The sequence below is a fragment of the Oncorhynchus tshawytscha genome, linkage group LG30 (assembly GCF_018296145.1).
Source record: "Oncorhynchus tshawytscha isolate Ot180627B linkage group LG30, Otsh_v2.0, whole genome shotgun sequence".
Taxonomy (NCBI): Eukaryota; Metazoa; Chordata; class Actinopteri; order Salmoniformes; family Salmonidae; genus Oncorhynchus; species Oncorhynchus tshawytscha.
In genome coordinates this window covers 29,509,314-29,528,188 of record NC_056458.1, presented here as the reverse complement: position 1 = coordinate 29,528,188, position 18,875 = coordinate 29,509,314, and the positions used below count along the sequence as shown (strand labels likewise).

General features: G+C 40.3%; 2 protein-coding genes across 5 annotated transcripts in view; one reads left to right on the top strand and one right to left on the bottom strand.

Annotated features, from left to right (window-relative positions):
• Window positions 1-331: 331 nt before the first annotated feature.
• Window positions 332-6,640, bottom strand: LOC112228451 (vacuolar protein sorting-associated protein 26B-like). 3 transcript variants are annotated; one of them, XR_006080418.1, is made up of 7 exons: window positions 6,019-6,640; window positions 5,090-5,246; window positions 4,229-4,393; window positions 2,716-2,891; window positions 2,301-2,443; window positions 1,479-1,675; window positions 1,222-1,355 (listed from the first exon to the last, which is right to left on the bottom strand). XR_006080418.1 is itself a non-coding variant. In XM_024393781.2 (6 exons), the coding sequence occupies exons 1-6, from the start codon at window positions 6,239-6,241 to the stop codon at window positions 1,215-1,217; spliced, it is 1,005 nt and encodes a 334-aa protein (XP_024249549.1). In that variant the 5' UTR covers window positions 6,242-6,524; the 3' UTR covers window positions 332-1,214. The 3 variants fall into 3 exon arrangements, 2 of the variants coding, with proteins under 2 accessions (XP_024249549.1, XP_042165450.1); XM_024393781.2 differs by lacking the exon at window positions 1,479-1,675 and having other exon boundaries at window positions 332-1,355; window positions 6,019-6,524; XM_042309516.1 differs by lacking the exon at window positions 1,222-1,355 and having other exon boundaries at window positions 1,363-1,675.
• A 415-nt stretch (window positions 6,641-7,055) lies between these two features.
• The window catches only part of ncapd3 (non-SMC condensin II complex, subunit D3), a 35,780-nt gene continuing 23,960 nt past the window's right edge, over window positions 7,056-18,875 (top strand). The window contains exons 1-8 of one of the 2 annotated variants that reach the window (XM_024393782.2): window positions 7,056-7,218; window positions 15,142-15,308; window positions 15,955-16,117; window positions 16,275-16,441; window positions 16,637-16,801; window positions 16,913-16,974; window positions 17,090-17,177; window positions 17,295-17,428. In XM_024393782.2, coding sequence (XP_024249550.2) covers window positions 7,167-7,218; window positions 15,142-15,308; window positions 15,955-16,117; window positions 16,275-16,441; window positions 16,637-16,801; window positions 16,913-16,974; window positions 17,090-17,177; window positions 17,295-17,428 — 998 coding nt within the window. In that variant the 5' untranslated portion in view covers window positions 7,056-7,166. Of the gene's footprint in view, window positions 7,219-8,261; window positions 8,351-15,141; window positions 15,309-15,954; window positions 16,118-16,274; window positions 16,442-16,636; window positions 16,802-16,912; window positions 16,975-17,089; window positions 17,178-17,294; window positions 17,429-18,875 lie in introns of those variants that run through there. The other variant, XM_042309782.1, reaches the window with a different exon arrangement.

Here is an 18,875-nt window from a genome sequence, read left to right as displayed (position 1 = left end):
TATCCTAACATGCTACATTAATTATCCTAACCTGCTACTTTAATTCTCTTAACCTGCTACGTTAATTCTTCTTACCTGCCATGTTAATTCTCCTAACCTGCTACATTAATTCTCCATCAAGCCACAACCGTGAAAGCCATTAGTTCCAAAAAACTATCAGTGTCACCACACTTGGGCCATGCAAAACGAACTTGGCCAATGTTAATGGACATAAGCCACCTGGCTTACATTTCTAACAGATAGATGAACCCAGAACATGTATAATGCTACTAAAAGATCAAATACATAAAAAAAGATTGTTAAAAAATAAAACATTGCTGTTTACATCTACTGATAATGACACAAAGCTTGAAATGGAATGTTTTTTTTTTATGATGGAATGGAATGCAATGCTGATAGTTGATGTCTGACAATTGAAATGTAATTTCCCCAAAATATTCCCTATTTGCATGACATTTCGCATGATAAAAAAACATTTAGCATATTCTCTGATTCTAAAGCCACGTTTATACCTGGCGCTAACATGTGTCCAGTGTCCACATACAGTGGACGGATGAGACACATTTTTATGTTGACGGAACAGACCTTGATCAGATAGTGATTTGATAATCTTGATCGGATGACGACCACATGTTAATGCAAGGTGTAAACAGGACTTAAGAGGTCTTGCATGTCCATTGAGTCCAACTGCCAAAGACAAGTATTCATTAAGAGATGCCTAAAGGAAGCTATGTCAACAGAAGCTGTTTTCACCATTGTTTCGAGTTAAGAAATCACTATTTCAAAGAAAATAAAAAAGCATATTATGCTAATCAATACGGCAGAAAAACCTGGCTAAAAGTAAATTAAATATACCATGAGGATGCCTTATTTCTTTAAACATTAAATTTGTCATCCCTTTTCAACTGCAGTTGTTGTAGAAAGTGCCATCAGTGTTTGTGGTGAGATGGCGATGTTGAAATGGGCGAGGGTAGAAATATATGCCTAAAATGGCTGATGTTCACATATTGAACATCAACACACACATGCTCTCATTCAAAGATGCTCTGACAAACACACACACATTCATAGATGCAGTGAAAAAACAAATGCATTCTTTTTCACATTCATAGATTCACAGACATGTACACTACATCGCACACGCACACACTCTGTACATGCACACAGACACACACACCTGTACAAAGCGATGGAGTGTAGGCTATTCTGGAGTTTTACTGTTCCTGTTCCTTAGCCTGGGCCTGAGCAAGGGCTTTCTCTGCACTGGATGAGCCCTCGAAGCGTTGTGAGGCGATGGCCGCTTGGTGGGACATGCTCTTTTTCACTATGTCCCCCTTCCTCCACAGAGTGATCTCCTAGAACAAGGCAATAAAACAGAATGAAACAGGGAGAGACTACCTGGACTTGTCCAATAAGAACATCCATTTTTATTTCCCGTTGTGATAATGAACACATCCCAGTTTAACTACTGCACTCACCAACACACAGCCTACTATACTCGACCTTGTCTCAGGGTGGTAAGTTGGTGGTTGAAGATATCCCTCTAGTGGTGTGGGGGCTGTGCTTTGGCAAAGTGGGTGGGGTTATATCCTCCTGTTTGGCCCTGTCCGGGGGTATCATCGGATGGGGCCACAGTGTCTCCTGACCCCTCCTGTCTCAGCCTCCAGTATTTATGCTGCAGTAATTTGTGTCGGGGGGCTAGGGTCAGTCTGTTATATCTGGAGAATTTCTCCTGTCTTATCTGGTGTCCTGTGTGAATTTTAGGATGCTCTCTCTAATGCTCTCTTTCTTTCTCTCTCTCTCTCTCTCTCTCTCTCTCTCAGAGGACCGGAGCCCTAGGACCATGCCTCAGGACTACCTGGCCTGATGACTCCTAGTTGTCCCCAGTCCACCTGGCTGTGCTGCTGCTCCAGTTTCAACTGTTCTGCCTGTGGCTATGGAACCCTGACCTGTTCACTGTGATTACTATTATTTGACCATGCTGGTCATTTATGAACATTTGAACATCTTAGCCATGTTGTTATAATCTCCACCCGGCACAGCCAGAAGAGGACTGGCCACCCCTCATAGCCTGGTTCCTCTCTACATCCCAATACAAATACATGTTTTGTTACAGCCTACTGTTACACAGCACCCATACACAGAGTTGAAATGAACAATGTGCTGACCTTGACCCTTGACATGAACCACAAATCAGTCACCAATCAGATCAAATAGAACAACAGCAGCTACCTGCCTGCAATTCTATCTCTATTGTGTGTTTACTGTTTCTACTGTCTCTACTGTGTATCTGCATGCACCTGCTGTTTGAAGTAACGCCTCTCCTCCTCGTCTATGAGTACTAGGTTGAGGTAGTACCGCACAGAGTACTTCTTGTTGATGTCCCTCATTGTAGGAGTCATCTCATAGCCAGCCAGAAATAGTCGGATAGGGATGGACTCGCCTGAAAGACAAAAGCCATACTATTAAAGTGATAGTTCACTGTAAAATATATGTTTTTTGTCAGACGTTTTCAACCAAGTCCCATGCCCATCGTTTGTGTAAATCCAGCATGGAGGCTGGTAAAAGGAGAATCTGCAGGATGTGCTCATTGTAATGGCTGGAATAAAGTCAACGGAAAACTATCAAACATACAGTTCCATTCCAGCCATTAGAATGAGCCCTTCCTCTGGTTTCTCCTTCCACCAACCTCCATTGGTTGTCGGTGCCACTTACCTCTCACTGGTGCGCCGTCCATAATCTCATACTTGGCTATGGTGTCATTCTCATGGTACACATTTGGGCCCGTGCCTGTCGTTTCTCGCTTGATGATGTCAATCTCCATGTGTCTGATCTTGAGCCGTACCAAGAGGAAGTAAATCTTTCCCACGATTACATCTTTTAGGTGGTATCTGCATTAAAGGGACAGTTCACAGTTAAAGGGACTGTTTAAATGGCATATTTAGGTTATGGTTTCCTTACCTTGAAAGCAGTCTATGGACAAGGAGAGACCGAAATCCACACTTTGGTTTTGATTAACTATCCACTTCCATCCAATGCTAATAAACAGTAATGACAGAAGTTGTCATAACAAGTAATTGACAATGTTTCACTCGCCTCAAACTGATCAGTGTTTAATTTGCGACAAAAGCTACTTCAAATGTCCTATTACATTCAGATGTTTTTTCCTCAAAAATCATACGATACAGCACTATAGCACTATCAACAAGGCAGATCCTACAGGCCATAATTTTGTGCCACAAAAAGGGACTCAGGAAAATTGAAATTGGCTCAGAACAGGGAAGCACGGATGGCCCTTGGATGTACACAGAGAGCTAACATAAATATATATATTTTTATATATATTTTATTTAACCTTTATTTAAGTAGGCAAGTCAGTTAAGAACAAATTCTTATTTACAATGACAGCCTACCCGGCCAAACCAGGACGACGCTGGGACAATTGTGCACCGCCCTATGGGACTCCCAATCACGACCGGATGTGATACAGCCTGGATTCGAACCAGGGACTGTAGTGACGCTTCTTGCACTGAGATGCAGTGCCTTAGACCACTTGCGAGCCCCAAAAAATATTTATGTTGAATGCACCGAGCTGTCTGTTTGAACTACTTGCGCACAGCTCGAACACCCAAGCATACCCCACAAGACATGCCACAAGAGGTCTCTTCACAGTCCCCAAGTCCAGAACAGACTATGGGAGGCACACAGTACTACATAGAACCATGACTACATGGAACTCTATTCCACATCAAGTAACTGATGCAAGCAGTAAAATTAGATATACAAAACAGATGAAAATACACCTTATGGAACAGCCGGGAATGTGAAGCAACACAAACATAGGCACAGACACATGCATACACACACACGTTAACATACGCACTATACACACACGTACACTGGGATTTTGTATTGTAGATATGTGGTAGTGGTGGAGTAGGGGCCTGAGGGCACGCAGTGTGTTGTGAAATCTGTGAATGTATAGTAATGTTTGTAAAATTGTATAACTGCCTTCATTTTGCTGGACCCCAGGAAGAGTAGCTGCTGCCTTGGTAGCAGCTAATGGGGATCCATAATAAATACAAATATAAACATGCTATTAGCATAGGAGTTTAGGGAAGTTGAACCAGGGAGACTTAAGTTTGACTTCACTAATGCTCTGCCATCTCATCATTCAAAAACATGATTCTTTTTCCAAATATGATAAACCATGGTAACAGAGCCATACTTGGACTTGTTGTACTCAAACTCGATGTGTAGACAGTCTTCGATTCCCACTTCCATCTTGATCGACGAGTTGAGTTCTGGGTATGTGCTGAGCGTGTGCACGACAATGTCCATCTCTTTACTGATGTCATTCAGTCTCCGGCTTACTGTTGCCCTCAGAAAGTAGCTGAAATATAAAAGAGAAGAGGCAGAAAATCAACTCATCTACTTAATGGGTATAAATGCATGATGCACAAAGAACAATTCAGAAAGACTCCAATAGGAGTCACATTCTACCCATAAAAACCACAAATAGTTGGTGAGACACAGTAGAAATCAGGTGAAGTCTGTGCTTTGATATAACTGTATTTGCATTTCACTCTACAGACAAATGATACTCTCATGTTAACATATTTGACATATGTAAAGAAGTTAAGCTACTGTAGATATACACATATATACACATCGGAAATGGCAATTCTCTAGACTGGGCTCCAGTCTATCTCTATTTTCAGATTCTATTATTTCTGTTTCTATTTTCTTGTTTTGCCAAGGCAACAATTCTGTTTTGTTGACTGCAGAACTCTTTAAATGGCACTCTAGAGGTCCATTCTTTTGGACAAAGGCATTTTTATCACAGACAATCAGCTTTACAATGCTTAAAATGATTACATTTAACTAAATGGCCTAGAATCACATACAATCCATTGACAATTCCCCATTACCAAAGACAACAACTAGAATGCACTATTATTAGGCGAATGAAATAACAGTGAAATCGCATTTAGTGATGGAACTCAAATTGTGTGTGAGGGTAATTGATTTTGACCTATAATGTTGTACAAATGGTTCATGCATGGATTGTTGCCAGATACTTGCTTACCGTAATTTGACATTCTGGCCTGTGTAGGACTCGTATGGTTTCTCCACGTGTGTAAACTCAAAGTCAAAGGTCTGGGACTGCGTTAGCTCTCCCGGTCTGGCCAAGTCTTTAACCAGAGATACAAACTCATGGTGGTTCCCCCTATCGTAGTACAGCTCTGACAAGAGAGAAATAGTTGTTAGAGTCACCAGTTTTCAATGGTGGAAAATAATCTAGAAGAGTTTACAGATTACTTTCTATCCCTTTAAAAGGCATTACATGTAGTGTAAATAGATTAAAGGTAATGCTACAAATGACAACTGGTTACTGCATCTTACAACTGTGTAATAACGTTTATTACAATGTAACTATAAAGGACCTATGCTATAGGCCACATTTATGTTCAAGTGTAACTGACAGGTGAAGTTAGTATCATGATTCTCACACATCTCTAAACTTCTGACCAGGCAGATAACTAATCTACTGTAGGAGAGTTTCTGTGGCACAATAGTGCTTCTGTTTATCACTTATATCACAGCCAACCACAGGGCACTACGTTTTAACCCGTGCCCATGCAGCGTGCAGTGAATAGACTAATGAGCATGGCATGGCTTAATACGTTCACTCATCGACTAAAACGTTGCATATCAATTGTAACATCCTCAAAGCAAACTAAAGACCAGCTGGTGATAACATATATTTCTCTCTCAACGGGCAACACACGTAGCACATACATGTATGTCATATGACTTGGGGCATCGAGCTACAGTTGCAACATTGATCAATCAATCAACACAGATAGTTAATTTAATCAGCTTGACAATTCATTAGGATGACAACATCACGAATAGAGACTTCTTAATTGAAGAAAATTAATGTTTTGCGCCATGGATAACTGTGTAGCTTATTAAGTTATTTTGGCAGTGACAACCCTGCTGTGTCAGACTTACCAATCTGCCCAATAAACTCCATTTTGATGCCTTGATGCTCGAGTCTTTTCCCTGGATTCTTAAGTGTTACGTTGACGTTTCCAGATACTGTCTCACCATCATATAACAGAAAATATTTGTCCTTTTTCCCATCCTCAGTCTTATGTTCAACTTTCTTTCTTGTCTCAGCGTCTTTCAAAACTATATCGATTTCTGCACTTTGACCAAAACTAAAGAAACTCATCACTGGACCTTGTTTCGGAGCCTATGCCTTTTTCAACAAGCCTTTGTAGGTTTTGCATGTACAACAAAACTCCTACGTTACTGTATTCCAAATGCTTCTTACGAGTGATTTCCTCCGGAATTTAGATTGTGCTGTCTGTCCTATGATACGAAACTAATTGGAGCGATTGTTGAATGTTTCCAATTACAGCAGTATTGCAATGCCCACTGTAGCGTTTCCTTGTTAAATGCGCATGCGTGTAACTGCAGGCTCGGGATCAGTGTAATGTGCATTGAATGCAGATATTCTACAGATAGAAATGGCCAAATCATTTTGGATAGCTATAGCCAACTTCACACTGACACCATATCAGATCACAGATAAATATTGCAATTTTGTGTTCATTTTTCATTTAAATTCTTGTGATTTTCCTGACCCCCTTGCTCAATGAATGTATTTCTTATCCATTATAGCTAGAAGAAAGTAACCACCTACGTCAAGAAAAATAATTATATTCTAGATGTGGCAAAATGAAACAATATATAAGCAATAAGGCCCTAGGGGCTGTGGTATATGGCCAATATACCACGGCTAATGGATGTTCTTACGTACGACACAATGCGGAGTGCATGTATACAGCCCTTAGCTGTGGTATATTGCCAATATACCACTAACCCCAGAGGTGCCTTATTGCTATTAAGAAATGGTTACCAACATAATTAGAGAAGAAAAAAATATTGTTTTGTTATATCCGTACCACGGCTGTCAGCCAATCAGCATTCAGGGCTCCCAACCACCCGGTTTATAAAAACATATTTGTCAACCAAAGCTGTCGGCGTCAGATTCTGCGCAATTTCGACGCCACATTTCTGGCGTAAATATAACCGACGATGACGTAAATCAAGGGCGAGACTGTAGAGGAGTTGGCGGGTTTATTCAAAGAAAGATGGAGTTAATACATGCGCTAGATTTTCTGAAATTGAAAGACGTCTCCGGAGGTAAGTCCTAATTTGAAAGGATATGTGTATTTAAGTAGTACGGAAATAACAATTGGCCTGCTTATATTATTGATATTTTAACGAATTTGCCGTGCCAAGTTGCAAGAGAACCGATACTATCTAGCTAGCGTGAACGCCTGACGTGGCGTGTTATGCTAGCTACTGTTAGGTACCAATATGTTGTGTCACCAACTTCAGTGATGTGAACTTATCTAAACTTTACCAATACTATTGTGGCAGGTTTTTATCGACTTAGCTAGCTAACGTGACATTTTGTTATAAAATGTAACTGGTCGTGCAGTTCCAATTGTCACTTGTTAAATTTAAGTTTCCAACTTCAGCTGAACATTCCAGAACGTAGGAACAAATGTCAAATTTCGCTGTACTTAACAAAGAATTAGTCAGGGTTTAGCTAACAATTCTCACATTTACCTACAACAATAATGACTTGACAAAGTATCATCATGACTTAGGCGTAAGAATCGATGTTTGGAATACAGTAACGTTACAGGCTGACTACACCGCTCGCGTGCGTTGCAAAATAAATGTGGAAATCGTATGTTAATCGATTATTGCGAGCGTCAGAGTTGCTAAGGGCTAAAATAGAAATCAGTTGTATTTCTAATGCAGATCGTGCTGCAAGTCCTGCCTCTCCCATCTCCTCATTGGTTTATAGAAGCAGGTACTAACTTGCCTTCTCCTCATTGGTTATACCCACGTGGGTGACTGAAAGACAAACAAGGTCAGGTAATGCACCTAATTTTGAAAGTTGCCAATCATAATGTCAAGAGAAGAGAACCTGGAAGGAAGAGAGATGACTAGAAATGATTCGGTTGACCGTTTTATGTGTGGATTAATTGGCGGCGTAGAGGACCTTGTGCATTTCATGTAAATTAACAACTCAATATTTATATCACAGGACAAATTAGCTAGCAACCGCAAGCTAGCTAAATAGGACAAATTAGCTAGCAAGTAGAGGTCGACCGAATAATTGGAATGGCCGATTTCGGGTTTTCATGACAATTGGTAATCAGCATTTCTGGACACCAATTATGGCCGATTACATGGCACTCCACGAGGAGACTGCATGGCAGGCTGACTACCTGTTACATGAGTGCCGGAAGGAGCCATGGTAAGTTGCTAGTTATGATTAAACTTATCTTATAAAACAGTCTTCACATAATCACTAGTTAACTACACATGGTTGAAATTACTAGTTTATCTAGCTTGTCCTGCATTGCATATAATTGATGCGGTGCCTGTTAATTTATCATTTAATCACAGCCTACTTTGCCAAACAGGTAATTATTTAACAAGCGCATTTGTGAAAAAAACACTGTTGCACCAATGTGTACCTAACCATAAACATCAATGCCTTTCTTCAAATCAATGCCTTTCTTAAAATCAATACACAAGTATATATTTTTAAACCTGCATATTTAGTTAATATTGCCTGCTAACATTAATTTCTTTTAACTAGGGAAGTTGTGTCACTTCTCTTGCGTTCTGTGCAAGCAGAGTCAGTGTATATGCAGCAGTTTGGGCTGCCTGGCTCGTTGCGAACTGAACTGAAGACAATTTCTTCCTAACAAAGACCAAAATTAATTTGCCAGGATTTTACATAATTGACATAAAGGTTGAAGGTTGTGCAATGTAACTGCGATATTTAGACTTAGGGATGCCACCTGTTAGATAAAGTACGGAACTGTTCCGTATTTCACTGAGAATAAACATTTTGTTTTCGAAATGATAGTGTCCTGATTTGACCATATTCATGACCTAAGGCTTGTCTTTGTGTGTTATATTCTAATTAAGTCTATGATTTGATAGAGCAGTCTCACTGAGCGGTGGAAGGCAGCAGCAGGCTCGTAAGCATTCATTCAAACAGCACTTTCCTGTATTTGCCAGCAATCTTTGCTGTGCTTCAAGCATTGCGCTGTTTGACTTCAAGCCTATCAACTGCCGAAATTAGGCTGGCAATACTATAGTGCCTATAAGAACATCCAATAGTCAAAGGTATGTGAAATACAAATGGTATAGAGAAATATTCCGATAATACCTAAAACTTCTTACCTGGGAATATTGAAGACTCATGTTGAATGGAACCACCAGTTTTCATATGTTCTCATGTTCTGAGCAAGGAACTTAAACATTAGCTTTAACATGACAAATATTGCACTTTTACTTCTCCAACACTTTGTTTTTGCATTATTTAAACCAAATTGAACATGTTTCATGATTTATTTGATACTAAATTGATTTTATTGATGTATTATATTAAGTTAAAATAAGTGTTAATTCAATATTGTTGTAATTGTCATTATTATATATATATTGCTCAAAAAAATAAAGGGAACACTTAAACAACACAATGTAACTCTCAAGTCAATCACACTTCTGTGAAATCAAACTGTCCACTTAGGAAACAACACTGAATGACAAATTTCACATGCTGTTGTGCAAATGGAATAGACAACAGGTGGAAATTATAGGCAATTAGCAAGACACTCCCAATAAAGGAGTGGTTCTGCAGGTGGTGACCACAGACCACTTCTCAGTTCCTATGCTTCCTGGCTGATGTTTTGGTCACTTTTGAATGCTGGCGGTGCTTTCACTCTAGTGGTAGCAACCCACACAAGTGGCTCAGGTAGTGCAGCTCATCCAGGATGGGACATCAATGCGAGCTGTGGCAAGAAGGAGCATGCCCAGGTGTTGTAGGGAGGTCATACAGGCACGTGGAGTCCACACACACTATTGAGCCTCATTTTGATTTGTTTTAAGGACATTACATCAAAGTTGGATCAGCCTGTAGTTTGGTTTTCCACTTTACTTTGGAGTGTGACTCCAAATCCAGACCTCCATGGGTTTTCAGCACATTCAACTATGTAAAGAAAGAAGTACTTAATAAGAATATTTCATTCATTTATTTTATTTATTGTTATTTTAGTGTTCCCTTTAATTTTTTGAGCACTGTATATATACAGTGGGGCAAAAAAGTATTTAGTCAGCCACCAATTGTGCAAGTTCTCCCACTTTAAAGATGAGAGAGGCCTGTAATTTTCATCATAGGTACACTTCAACTATGACAGACAAAATGAGGGGGGAAAATCCAGAAAATCACATTGTAGGATTTTTAATGAATTTATTTGCGAATTATGGTGGACAATAAGTATTTGGTCAATAACAAAAGTTTATCTCAATACTTTGTTGGCAATGACAGAGGTCAAACGTTTTCTGTAAGTCTTCACAAGGTTTTCACACACTGTTGCTGGTGTTTTGGCCCATTCCTCCATGCAGATTTCCTCTAGAGCAGTGATGTTTTGGGGCTGTTGCTGAGCAACATGGACTTTCAACTCCATCCAAAGATTTTCTATGGGGTTGAGATCTGGAGACTGGCTAGGCCACTCCAGGACCTTGAAATGCTTCTTACGAAGCCACTCCTTCGTTGCCCGGGCGGTGTGTTTGGGATCATTGTCATGCTGAAAGACCCAGCCACGTTTCATCTTCAATGCCCTTGCTGATGGAAGGAGGTTTTCACTCAAAATCTCACGATACATGGCCACATTCATTCTTTCCTTTACACGGATCAGTCCTCCTGGTCCCTTTGCAGAAAAACAGCCCCAAAGCATGATGTTTCCACCCCCATGCTTCACAGTAGGTATGGTGTTCTTTGGATGCAACTCAGCATCCTTTGTCCTCCAAACACGACGAGTTGAGTTTTTACCAAAAAGTTATATTTTGGTGTCATATGGTCAGATGAAATTCTCCCAATCTTCTTCTGGATCATCCAAATGCTCTAGCAAACTTCAGACGGGCCTGGACATGTACTGGCTTAAGCAGGGGGACACGTCTGGCACTGCAGGATTTGAGTCCCTGGCGGCGTAGTGTGTTACTGATGGTAGGCTTTGTTACTTTGGTCCCAGCTCTCTGCAGGTCATTCACTAGGTCCCCCCCCCCCGTGTGGTTCTGGGATTTTTGCTCACCGTTCTTGTGATCATTTTGACCCCACGGGGTGAGATCTTGCGTGGAGCCCCAAATCGAGGGAGATTATCAGTGGTCTTGTATGTCTTCCATTTCCTAATAATTGCTCCCACAGTTGATTTCTTCAAACCAAGCTGCTTACCTATTGCGTATTCAGTCTTCCCAGCCTGGTGCACGTCTACAATTTTGTTTCTGGTGTCCTTTGACAGCTCTTTGGTCTTGGCCATAGTGGAGTTTGGAGTGTGACTGTTTGTTTGAGGTTGTGGACAGGTGTCTTTTTATACTGATAACAAGTTCAAACAGGTGCCATTAATACAGGTAACGAGAAGAGGAAGTTACTGGTCTGTGAGATCCAGAAATCTTACTTGTTTGTAGGTGACCAAATACTTATTTTTCACCATAATTTGCAAATAAATTCATAAAAAATCCTACAATGTGATTTGTTTTTCTCCTTTTGTCTGTCATAGTTGAAGAGTACCTATGATAAATTACAGGCCTATCATCTTTTTAAGTGGGAGAACTTGTACAATTGGTGGCTGACTAAATACTTTTTTGCCCCACTGTGTATATATAGATAGATGAAAGATAGTAAATAAAAATTGGCCTATTTAATCGTTATCGTCTTTTTCTGGTCCTCCTATAATCGGTATTGACGTTGAGAAATCATAATCGGTCGACCTCTACTAGCAAGCTAACTAGCTAAATTGCCATAAATGTTTCATGCTTTTCGACCTGTCACCAAATTAATATAATTGTTTCAGAGTTTGTTTTGATATTTTAACATGTGTGTCGTGATTGCGTTTGGTGTGGGGGGACAAATTTAAGTTATGCACGATTGTGCATGTGCACAGCCGTTTTGGGTTCTGTGTTTGGCTTACTCAAATTGAATTGGTCACATACATGTGGTTCGCAGATGTGCTTGTGGTTCTAGCTCCGACAGTGCAGTAATATCTAACAAATGACAACATGTACCCAATACACACATCTAAGTAGGAATTAAGACTATACATATTAGCGAGTGATGTCAGAAAGGAATGGACTGAGGTACAGTAGAAAAGTATAGAAAACAGTATATACATATGAGATGATCTAAGGCTAACATTTTCCTAATTTCTCATCCAAATCAATGTTTTATAGTTAACCTTACTAATGTGTTTGACTTCTGAATGTAATACTAGTTGTTAGATGATTCCAAGTACCTATGTCACTTGGTAATAGTATAGGGACATAATCCAATAAAAAAAATCCATCCCAGCGGGAGCAGATTATTTTTGGGGGGTTAGGTGTCTTTATCTCAGATTCTTGTTCTGGCAATTCTCACATATAAACTTAATTGGGAAGAACCATTTTTGAAATGCTTTTTGCATTTGTATAACATATTCTTTTAATCATGAGTGACCAATTGAGGCCCTTTTTAGACATAGTACATGCCTCCTGTAAGATACTATCAGTGGTGTAAAAATACTTAAGTTGTTTTTTGTTATCTTTACTATTTATATTTTTGACTACTTTTACTTCCACATTCCTAAAGAAAATGTTGTTTTTTACTCCATACATTTTCCATGACACCCAAAGGTTTTGAATGCTTAGCAGGAGAGGGAAATGGTGTAATTCACACACTTATCAAGAGAACATCCCTAGTCAACCCTACTGCCTTTGATCTGGCATACTCACTAAACGCCATGCTTCAATTGTAAATGTTGTCTGAGTGTTGGAGCGTGCCCCTGGAAATATACACTGCTCAAAAAAATAAAGGGAACACTAAAATAACACATCCTAGATCTGAATGAATGAAATATTCTTATTAAATACTTTTTTCTTTACATAGTTGAATGTGCTGATGACAAAATCACGCAAAAATTATCAATGGAAATCAAATTTATCAACCCATGGGGGTCTGGATTTGGAGTCACACTCAAAATTAAAGTGGAAAACCACACTACAAGCTGATCCAACTTTGATGTAATGTCCTTAAAACAAGTCAAAATGAGGCTCAGTAGTGTGTGTGGCCTCCATGTGCCTGTATGACCTCCCTACAATGCCTGGGCATGCTCCTGATGAGGTGGCGGATGGTCTCCTGAGGGATCTCCTCCCAGACCTGGACTAAAGCATCCGCCAACTCCTGGACAGTCTGTGGTGCAACGTGGCGTTGGTGGATGGAGCGAGACATGATGTCCCAGATGTGCTCAATTGGATTCAGGTCTGGGAAACCGGTGGGCCAGTCCATAGCATCAATGCCTTCCTCTCGCAGGAACTGCTGACACACTCCAGCCACATGAGGTCTAGCATTGTCTTGCATTAGGAGGAACCCAGGGCCAACTGCACCAGCATATGGTCTCACAAGGGGTCTGAGGATCTCATCTCGGTACCTAATGGCAGTCAGGCTACTTCTGGCGAGCACATGGAGGGCTGTGCGACCCCCAAAGAAATGCCACCCCACACCATGACTGACCCACCGCCAAACCGGTCATGCTGGAGGATGTTGCAGGCAGCAGAACGTTCTCCACGGCGTCTCCAGACTCTGTCACGTGCTCAGTGTGAACCTGCTTTCATCTGTGAAGAGCACAGGGCGCCAGTGGCGAATTTGCCAATCTTGGTGTTCTCTGGCAAATGCCAAACGTCCTGCACGGTGTTGGGCTGTAAGCACAACCCCCACCTGTGGACGTCGGGCCCTCATACCACCCTCATGGAGTCTGTTTCTGACCGTTTGAGCAGACACATGCACATTTGTGGCCTGCTGGAGGTCATTTTTCAGGGCTCTGGCAGTGCTCCTTCTGCTCCTCCTTGCACAAAGGCGGAGGTAGCGGTCCTGCTGCTGGGTTGTTGCCCTCCTACGGCCTCCTCCACGTCTCCTGATGTACTGGCCTGTCTCCTGGTAGCGCCTCCATGCTCTGGACACTACGCTGACAGACACAGCAAACCTTCTTGCCACAGCTCGCATTGATGTGCCATCCTGGATGAGCTGCACTACCTGAGCCACTTGTGTGGGTTGTAGACTCCGTCTCATGCTACCACTAGAGTGAAAGCACTGCCAGCATTCAAAAGTGACCAAAACATCAGCCAGGAAGCATAGGAACTGAGAAGTGGTCTGTAGTCACCACCTGCAGAACCACTCCTTTATTGGGAGTGTCTTGCTAATTGCCTATAATTTCCACCTGTTGTCTATTCTATTTGCACAACCGCATGTGAAATTTGTCAACCAGTGTTGCTTCCTAAGTGGACAGTTTTATTTCACAGAAGTGTGATTGACTTGGGAGTTACATTTTGTTTAAGTGTTCCTTTTATTTTTTTTTGAGCAGTGTATATAAATATTTTTTTAGGGTTTGTGTAATATAATGAATTTGAAATTATTTACACTTTTTATACTTAAAATATTTGGTTTTAAATATACTTATGACTTGCTCAAGTAGTATTTTACTGTCTGACTTTTACATTTTCTATTAAGGTATCTTTACTTTTACTCAAGTATGACAATTTAGGTACTTTTTCCACCACTGCATCCTATGATCTGTGGACTGTACATGATACAGACATCTTGGTGTCATCATTATTAGAGGTCGACCGATTTTATATTTTTTTGATACCGATTATTGGAGGACCAAAAAGGCTGATAACGATTAATTGGCATATATATATTTTTTTAATATAAAAATTACAACTTGATTTAAAAAAAATAATAATTGTATTTAATAATGACAATTACAACAATACTGAAGTTCCTATGTGAGTATTCCTACAATACTGAATACCATTGTTCTGGCAATTCTCACATAGGAACTTCAATCTGAGATGCCAAAAATATTTTCCGCTCCAGCTGGCAAGGAATTGACCGATGATAGCTAGCTGATTTATTATCATGTCAAGTCAGTCTTGCATTCATTGTTCAGAGTTTGGGATCAAGTAAGGAGTTGAAACTAATATTCATTGATGTTTTTTGTGCAGGTTGGGTTGATGCTGTGTGGGATTTTGAATTCACTGAAACTGAACCACTGGATGCTGCCATTGTCATAAAAAATGGATCCAAGGAATTCAAAACGTTGTACAGTCACCTGCTACCCTATATGACTGACACTGAGGTGTCCCCTTTAGGAACTGATGGTGCATCACAAGTAAGAATGTTTAGTAAAGAGTTTAGCTTGAAAATTGCATGGTCTTTTCTGTTTGGCTGTCCTTAACCTCAAATACTTGTAGCATACCCTTTTTAAAGCTGGAATTGTAATGTTGAAACTGCCAGGTCCATTTAGGATATTACAATAACAAAGAAGTTAATGCAACCAACACTGACACATCAGTGCACGTGCGAAAGAACATCAGAATATGTACCACATTTACCGACGCACCTCACCTCGCTCAGTTTCATCCACAAAAAAAATAACAAAGGTGCTAGAGTGGACAGTAGAGCTGTTTCCTCTTATGTGAATTTCATGGTTTTATTTCTATCAACTTCATACTGGTCTTGAGGTTAGTTAACAAATCAGGAGTGTGTAATACCATGTCTTATGTTTAGTATGAAAATAAGAGACCTGTGGCGGACGGTGTTTGGGGTCTTCCTGGGGCATACATCTACATTATAATAAAAATTTGCAGTGGAGGCCATGATTTAGAAGCGGCGTTGCGCCACTGCTACATGCATATAGGGGGAAACACTGAATAATTTACAGATGGGTTTGACTAGAAAGTTGGGAACCTTTCTGTTACAGAGAAGCAATCCATAGAATGTACTCTGATTTATCATTCCGTGATTTGTATTTTTAGAGTGTCTGGACAGTGTTCGGTGACAATGGGGTCTCTGTCAAGTCACTTGTGGCGGTGCTGTCGTACTTTGTCTTGGGAGGGAAGTCCAAAACAGCCAGCGTTCAGCAAAGGATAAGCGCTCTACAGGCATCCTCCCTCTACTTACTGCTACTGGGAATTCCAGGTATTTTCTGTACTGTACTAAGTAAAATTCTGAAGCATGTTTGATTAGGACTTCTCATGTGGACAGGTGAAAATAATTTCCTTTGGGCTGGATGTTATCCTGTGAATGTGTGTTTACTCTGGTCTGTCTCTTGGTCTTGCCTTTCTGTCTTCCACAGGTAGTGTGGTCAACAAAATGTTCCACCAAATCCTGTTCGACACTTGCTTGAACACCGTGAGCAACTGTTGGCCCCAGAGCTTGGTCAAGAAGCGCAAGAAAGACACTTTGAAGAGCTCTCAGGCTGACGGCAAACGGTCCAAACCACACAGGAAAGACGATGATGAGGTTTGTCACAGATATACTGGAAATACTACATTGCCTTTATGTCCAGGCATGTTCCTGTTTTCATACTTGGGGCTGTCTTACTTTACACAATATTGTATAATGACACTGATCAAATCTCAATGATCTTTTAATTTTGCCATGGTTACTCACCTTGTTCATTCTAATAGTGTTTTTGTCTCGTCTCTCACTCAACAGATGGATGTGGATGAGGATGAGGAACAAGACGAGGAGGTCCATTTGTCTCCACAGGACCTCCTAAAAATCAGAGAGGGAGTCGTCCTCCTGGTGAAAAGCCTCCTCCGGCTCCTCCTCAAATTTCCATTGAAGGATGAGCCACAGAGTGCAGACAACTGTGTACAGGTAATTCTGGATAGTGCCAGTATCTATAGGCTAGGTGGTTTTGACCTCGTTGTCCATTAAAATGTTGAGCAGTTACACCATTAAAAGCTGCATCTTCTTTGTCAACTTTAGATGTTTGCCAAGCTGACTAACTTTGAGCCTGTTATTGGAGAATTGAGCTTTGGTGCTGGACAGTAAGTACACAGACATACATACACTTCATTATCCTTTGTGAACTTCAATATTTTCAACAATTTAAAAAAATAAAATTAAAAAAAGTTTGTAAAAATTGAATTGATCTGTGCCCAGGGATATCGATGACATGAGGACAATGCCTGAGTTGGCCTATTACGGATTGTGGTTGCTCTGCTCTTCAAATCATGGGGATGAGAAAGTGGTATTGAGGAAAATACATATACAACACATCTTCCTTGTTCAAAACATTACTACAGACTTATTACCGTAATGAGTTTAAGCTCTGGTTCTTTGTTGTTGAATTGACTTGTCTTTCCAGTCTCTGCGCCGGGTTTTCCACAGAGTCCTGTATGTGATCCTCATGATGAGCAAAGGGGAAAGTGGCAAGCCCTCCCTCATGATGGCCACCCAAGCTGTCCTCGCTGCCCGGGATCAGGCCATTGGCTTTGTCAGGTAAGGAATGGCAATTCACAGCGTGAATCAATAAACATGCTTCCTCTCCTTCACTCCATGTCCATCTGGAATGATCAGGAAACAGGAGGATATGTCCAAAAAACAATTTGTCACATGCTTCATAAACAACACGTGTAGACTAGTGTTTTGATTTTGATACCAAGTTTAGTATCACAAAATTCGGAACCATCACAATACCAAAATGTTATCGGGGGGCATATTAGTCGTAGTCACAGAATGGCACTTGATCCAGACAGATCTTTTGAGTTCAATATCATTACATTTGATATTTTTTAATGTATGCATTATAAAACCATACAATCAATTTGACTTTGGGGAAGAAAAAAAATGTGCTACATAACAAAATGGTAATCATCAGGACAGGCTAGAGCTAGCAATGAGTAAGTGGAGCAGGCTGTGAGGAGGCTCAGTGTTCTCGCGCTATAATTATTGGGACATCGGCTGCACTGAGACTTTATCCTCTCTCAAGCAGTAGACGATGACGTAAGACATTTTTAAAATGTAGTATAGACTCATTTTCCCGTTTGTCCTTGTGAATGTTAACCTGTTTAAAGGCCTTATTCACATTGGTTAATAAGGTTGATGGAACAGATTGTTCGGAACAGCTGGTGCTATCATGCATGGTTCAGTTTTTAAAAATAAAAAAGAATTACAACTTTTTTAAATAATAGAACATTCAATTTATTTTGTCTTTCAAAGTATTTCATGGCTATCGATGTGAGTGCTACCATGGAATAGTCATTTATATATACACGTGTGTCTGTGTATATACATGCTAGAGGTCGACCGATTTTCAAGTTTTCATAACAATCAGAAATCTAGTTTTGGACACCGATTTTGGACAATTTAAAAAAAAAATATATATATATATTTTTTAAATTACACCTTTTTATATTTAATCTTTATTTAACTAGGCAAGTCAGTTAAGAACACATTCTTATTTTCAATGACAGCCTAGGAACGGTGGGTTAACTGCCTCGTTCAGGGGCAGAACAACAGATTTTCACCTTGTCAGCTCGGGGGATGCAATTTTGCAACCTTACAGTTAACTAGTCCAACGCTTTAACCACCTGATTACATTGCACTGCACGAGGAGCCTGCCTGTTACGCGAATGCAGTAAGAAGCCACGGTAAGTTGCTAGCTAGCATTAAACTTATCTTATAAAAAAACAATCAATCATAATCACTAGTTAACTACACATGGTTTATGATATTACTAGTTTATCTAGCGTGTCCTGCGTTGCATATATTCATTGCTCCAATGTGTACCTAACCATGAACACCAATGCCTTTCTTAAAATCAATACACAGAAGTATACAGTGGGGCAAAAAAGTATTTAGTCAGCCACCAATTATGCAAGTTCTCCCACTTTAAAGATGAGAGAGGCCTGTAATTTTCATCATAGGTACACTTCAACTATGACAG

Coding starts and splice junctions, on each gene's coding strand:
- LOC112228451 (XM_024393781.2), bottom strand. CDS start 6,241: ATGAGTTTCTTTAGTTTTGGTCAAAGTGCAGAAATCGATATAGTTTTG. Junction 4,394..5,089: donor GGCCAGAATGTCAAATTACG/GTAAGCAAGTAT, acceptor TTTATATTTCAG/CTACTTTCTGAGGGCAACAG. Junction 2,892..4,228: donor TTTGAGTACAACAAGTCCAA/GTATGGCTCTGT, acceptor CCTTTAATGCAG/ATACCACCTAAAAGATGTAA.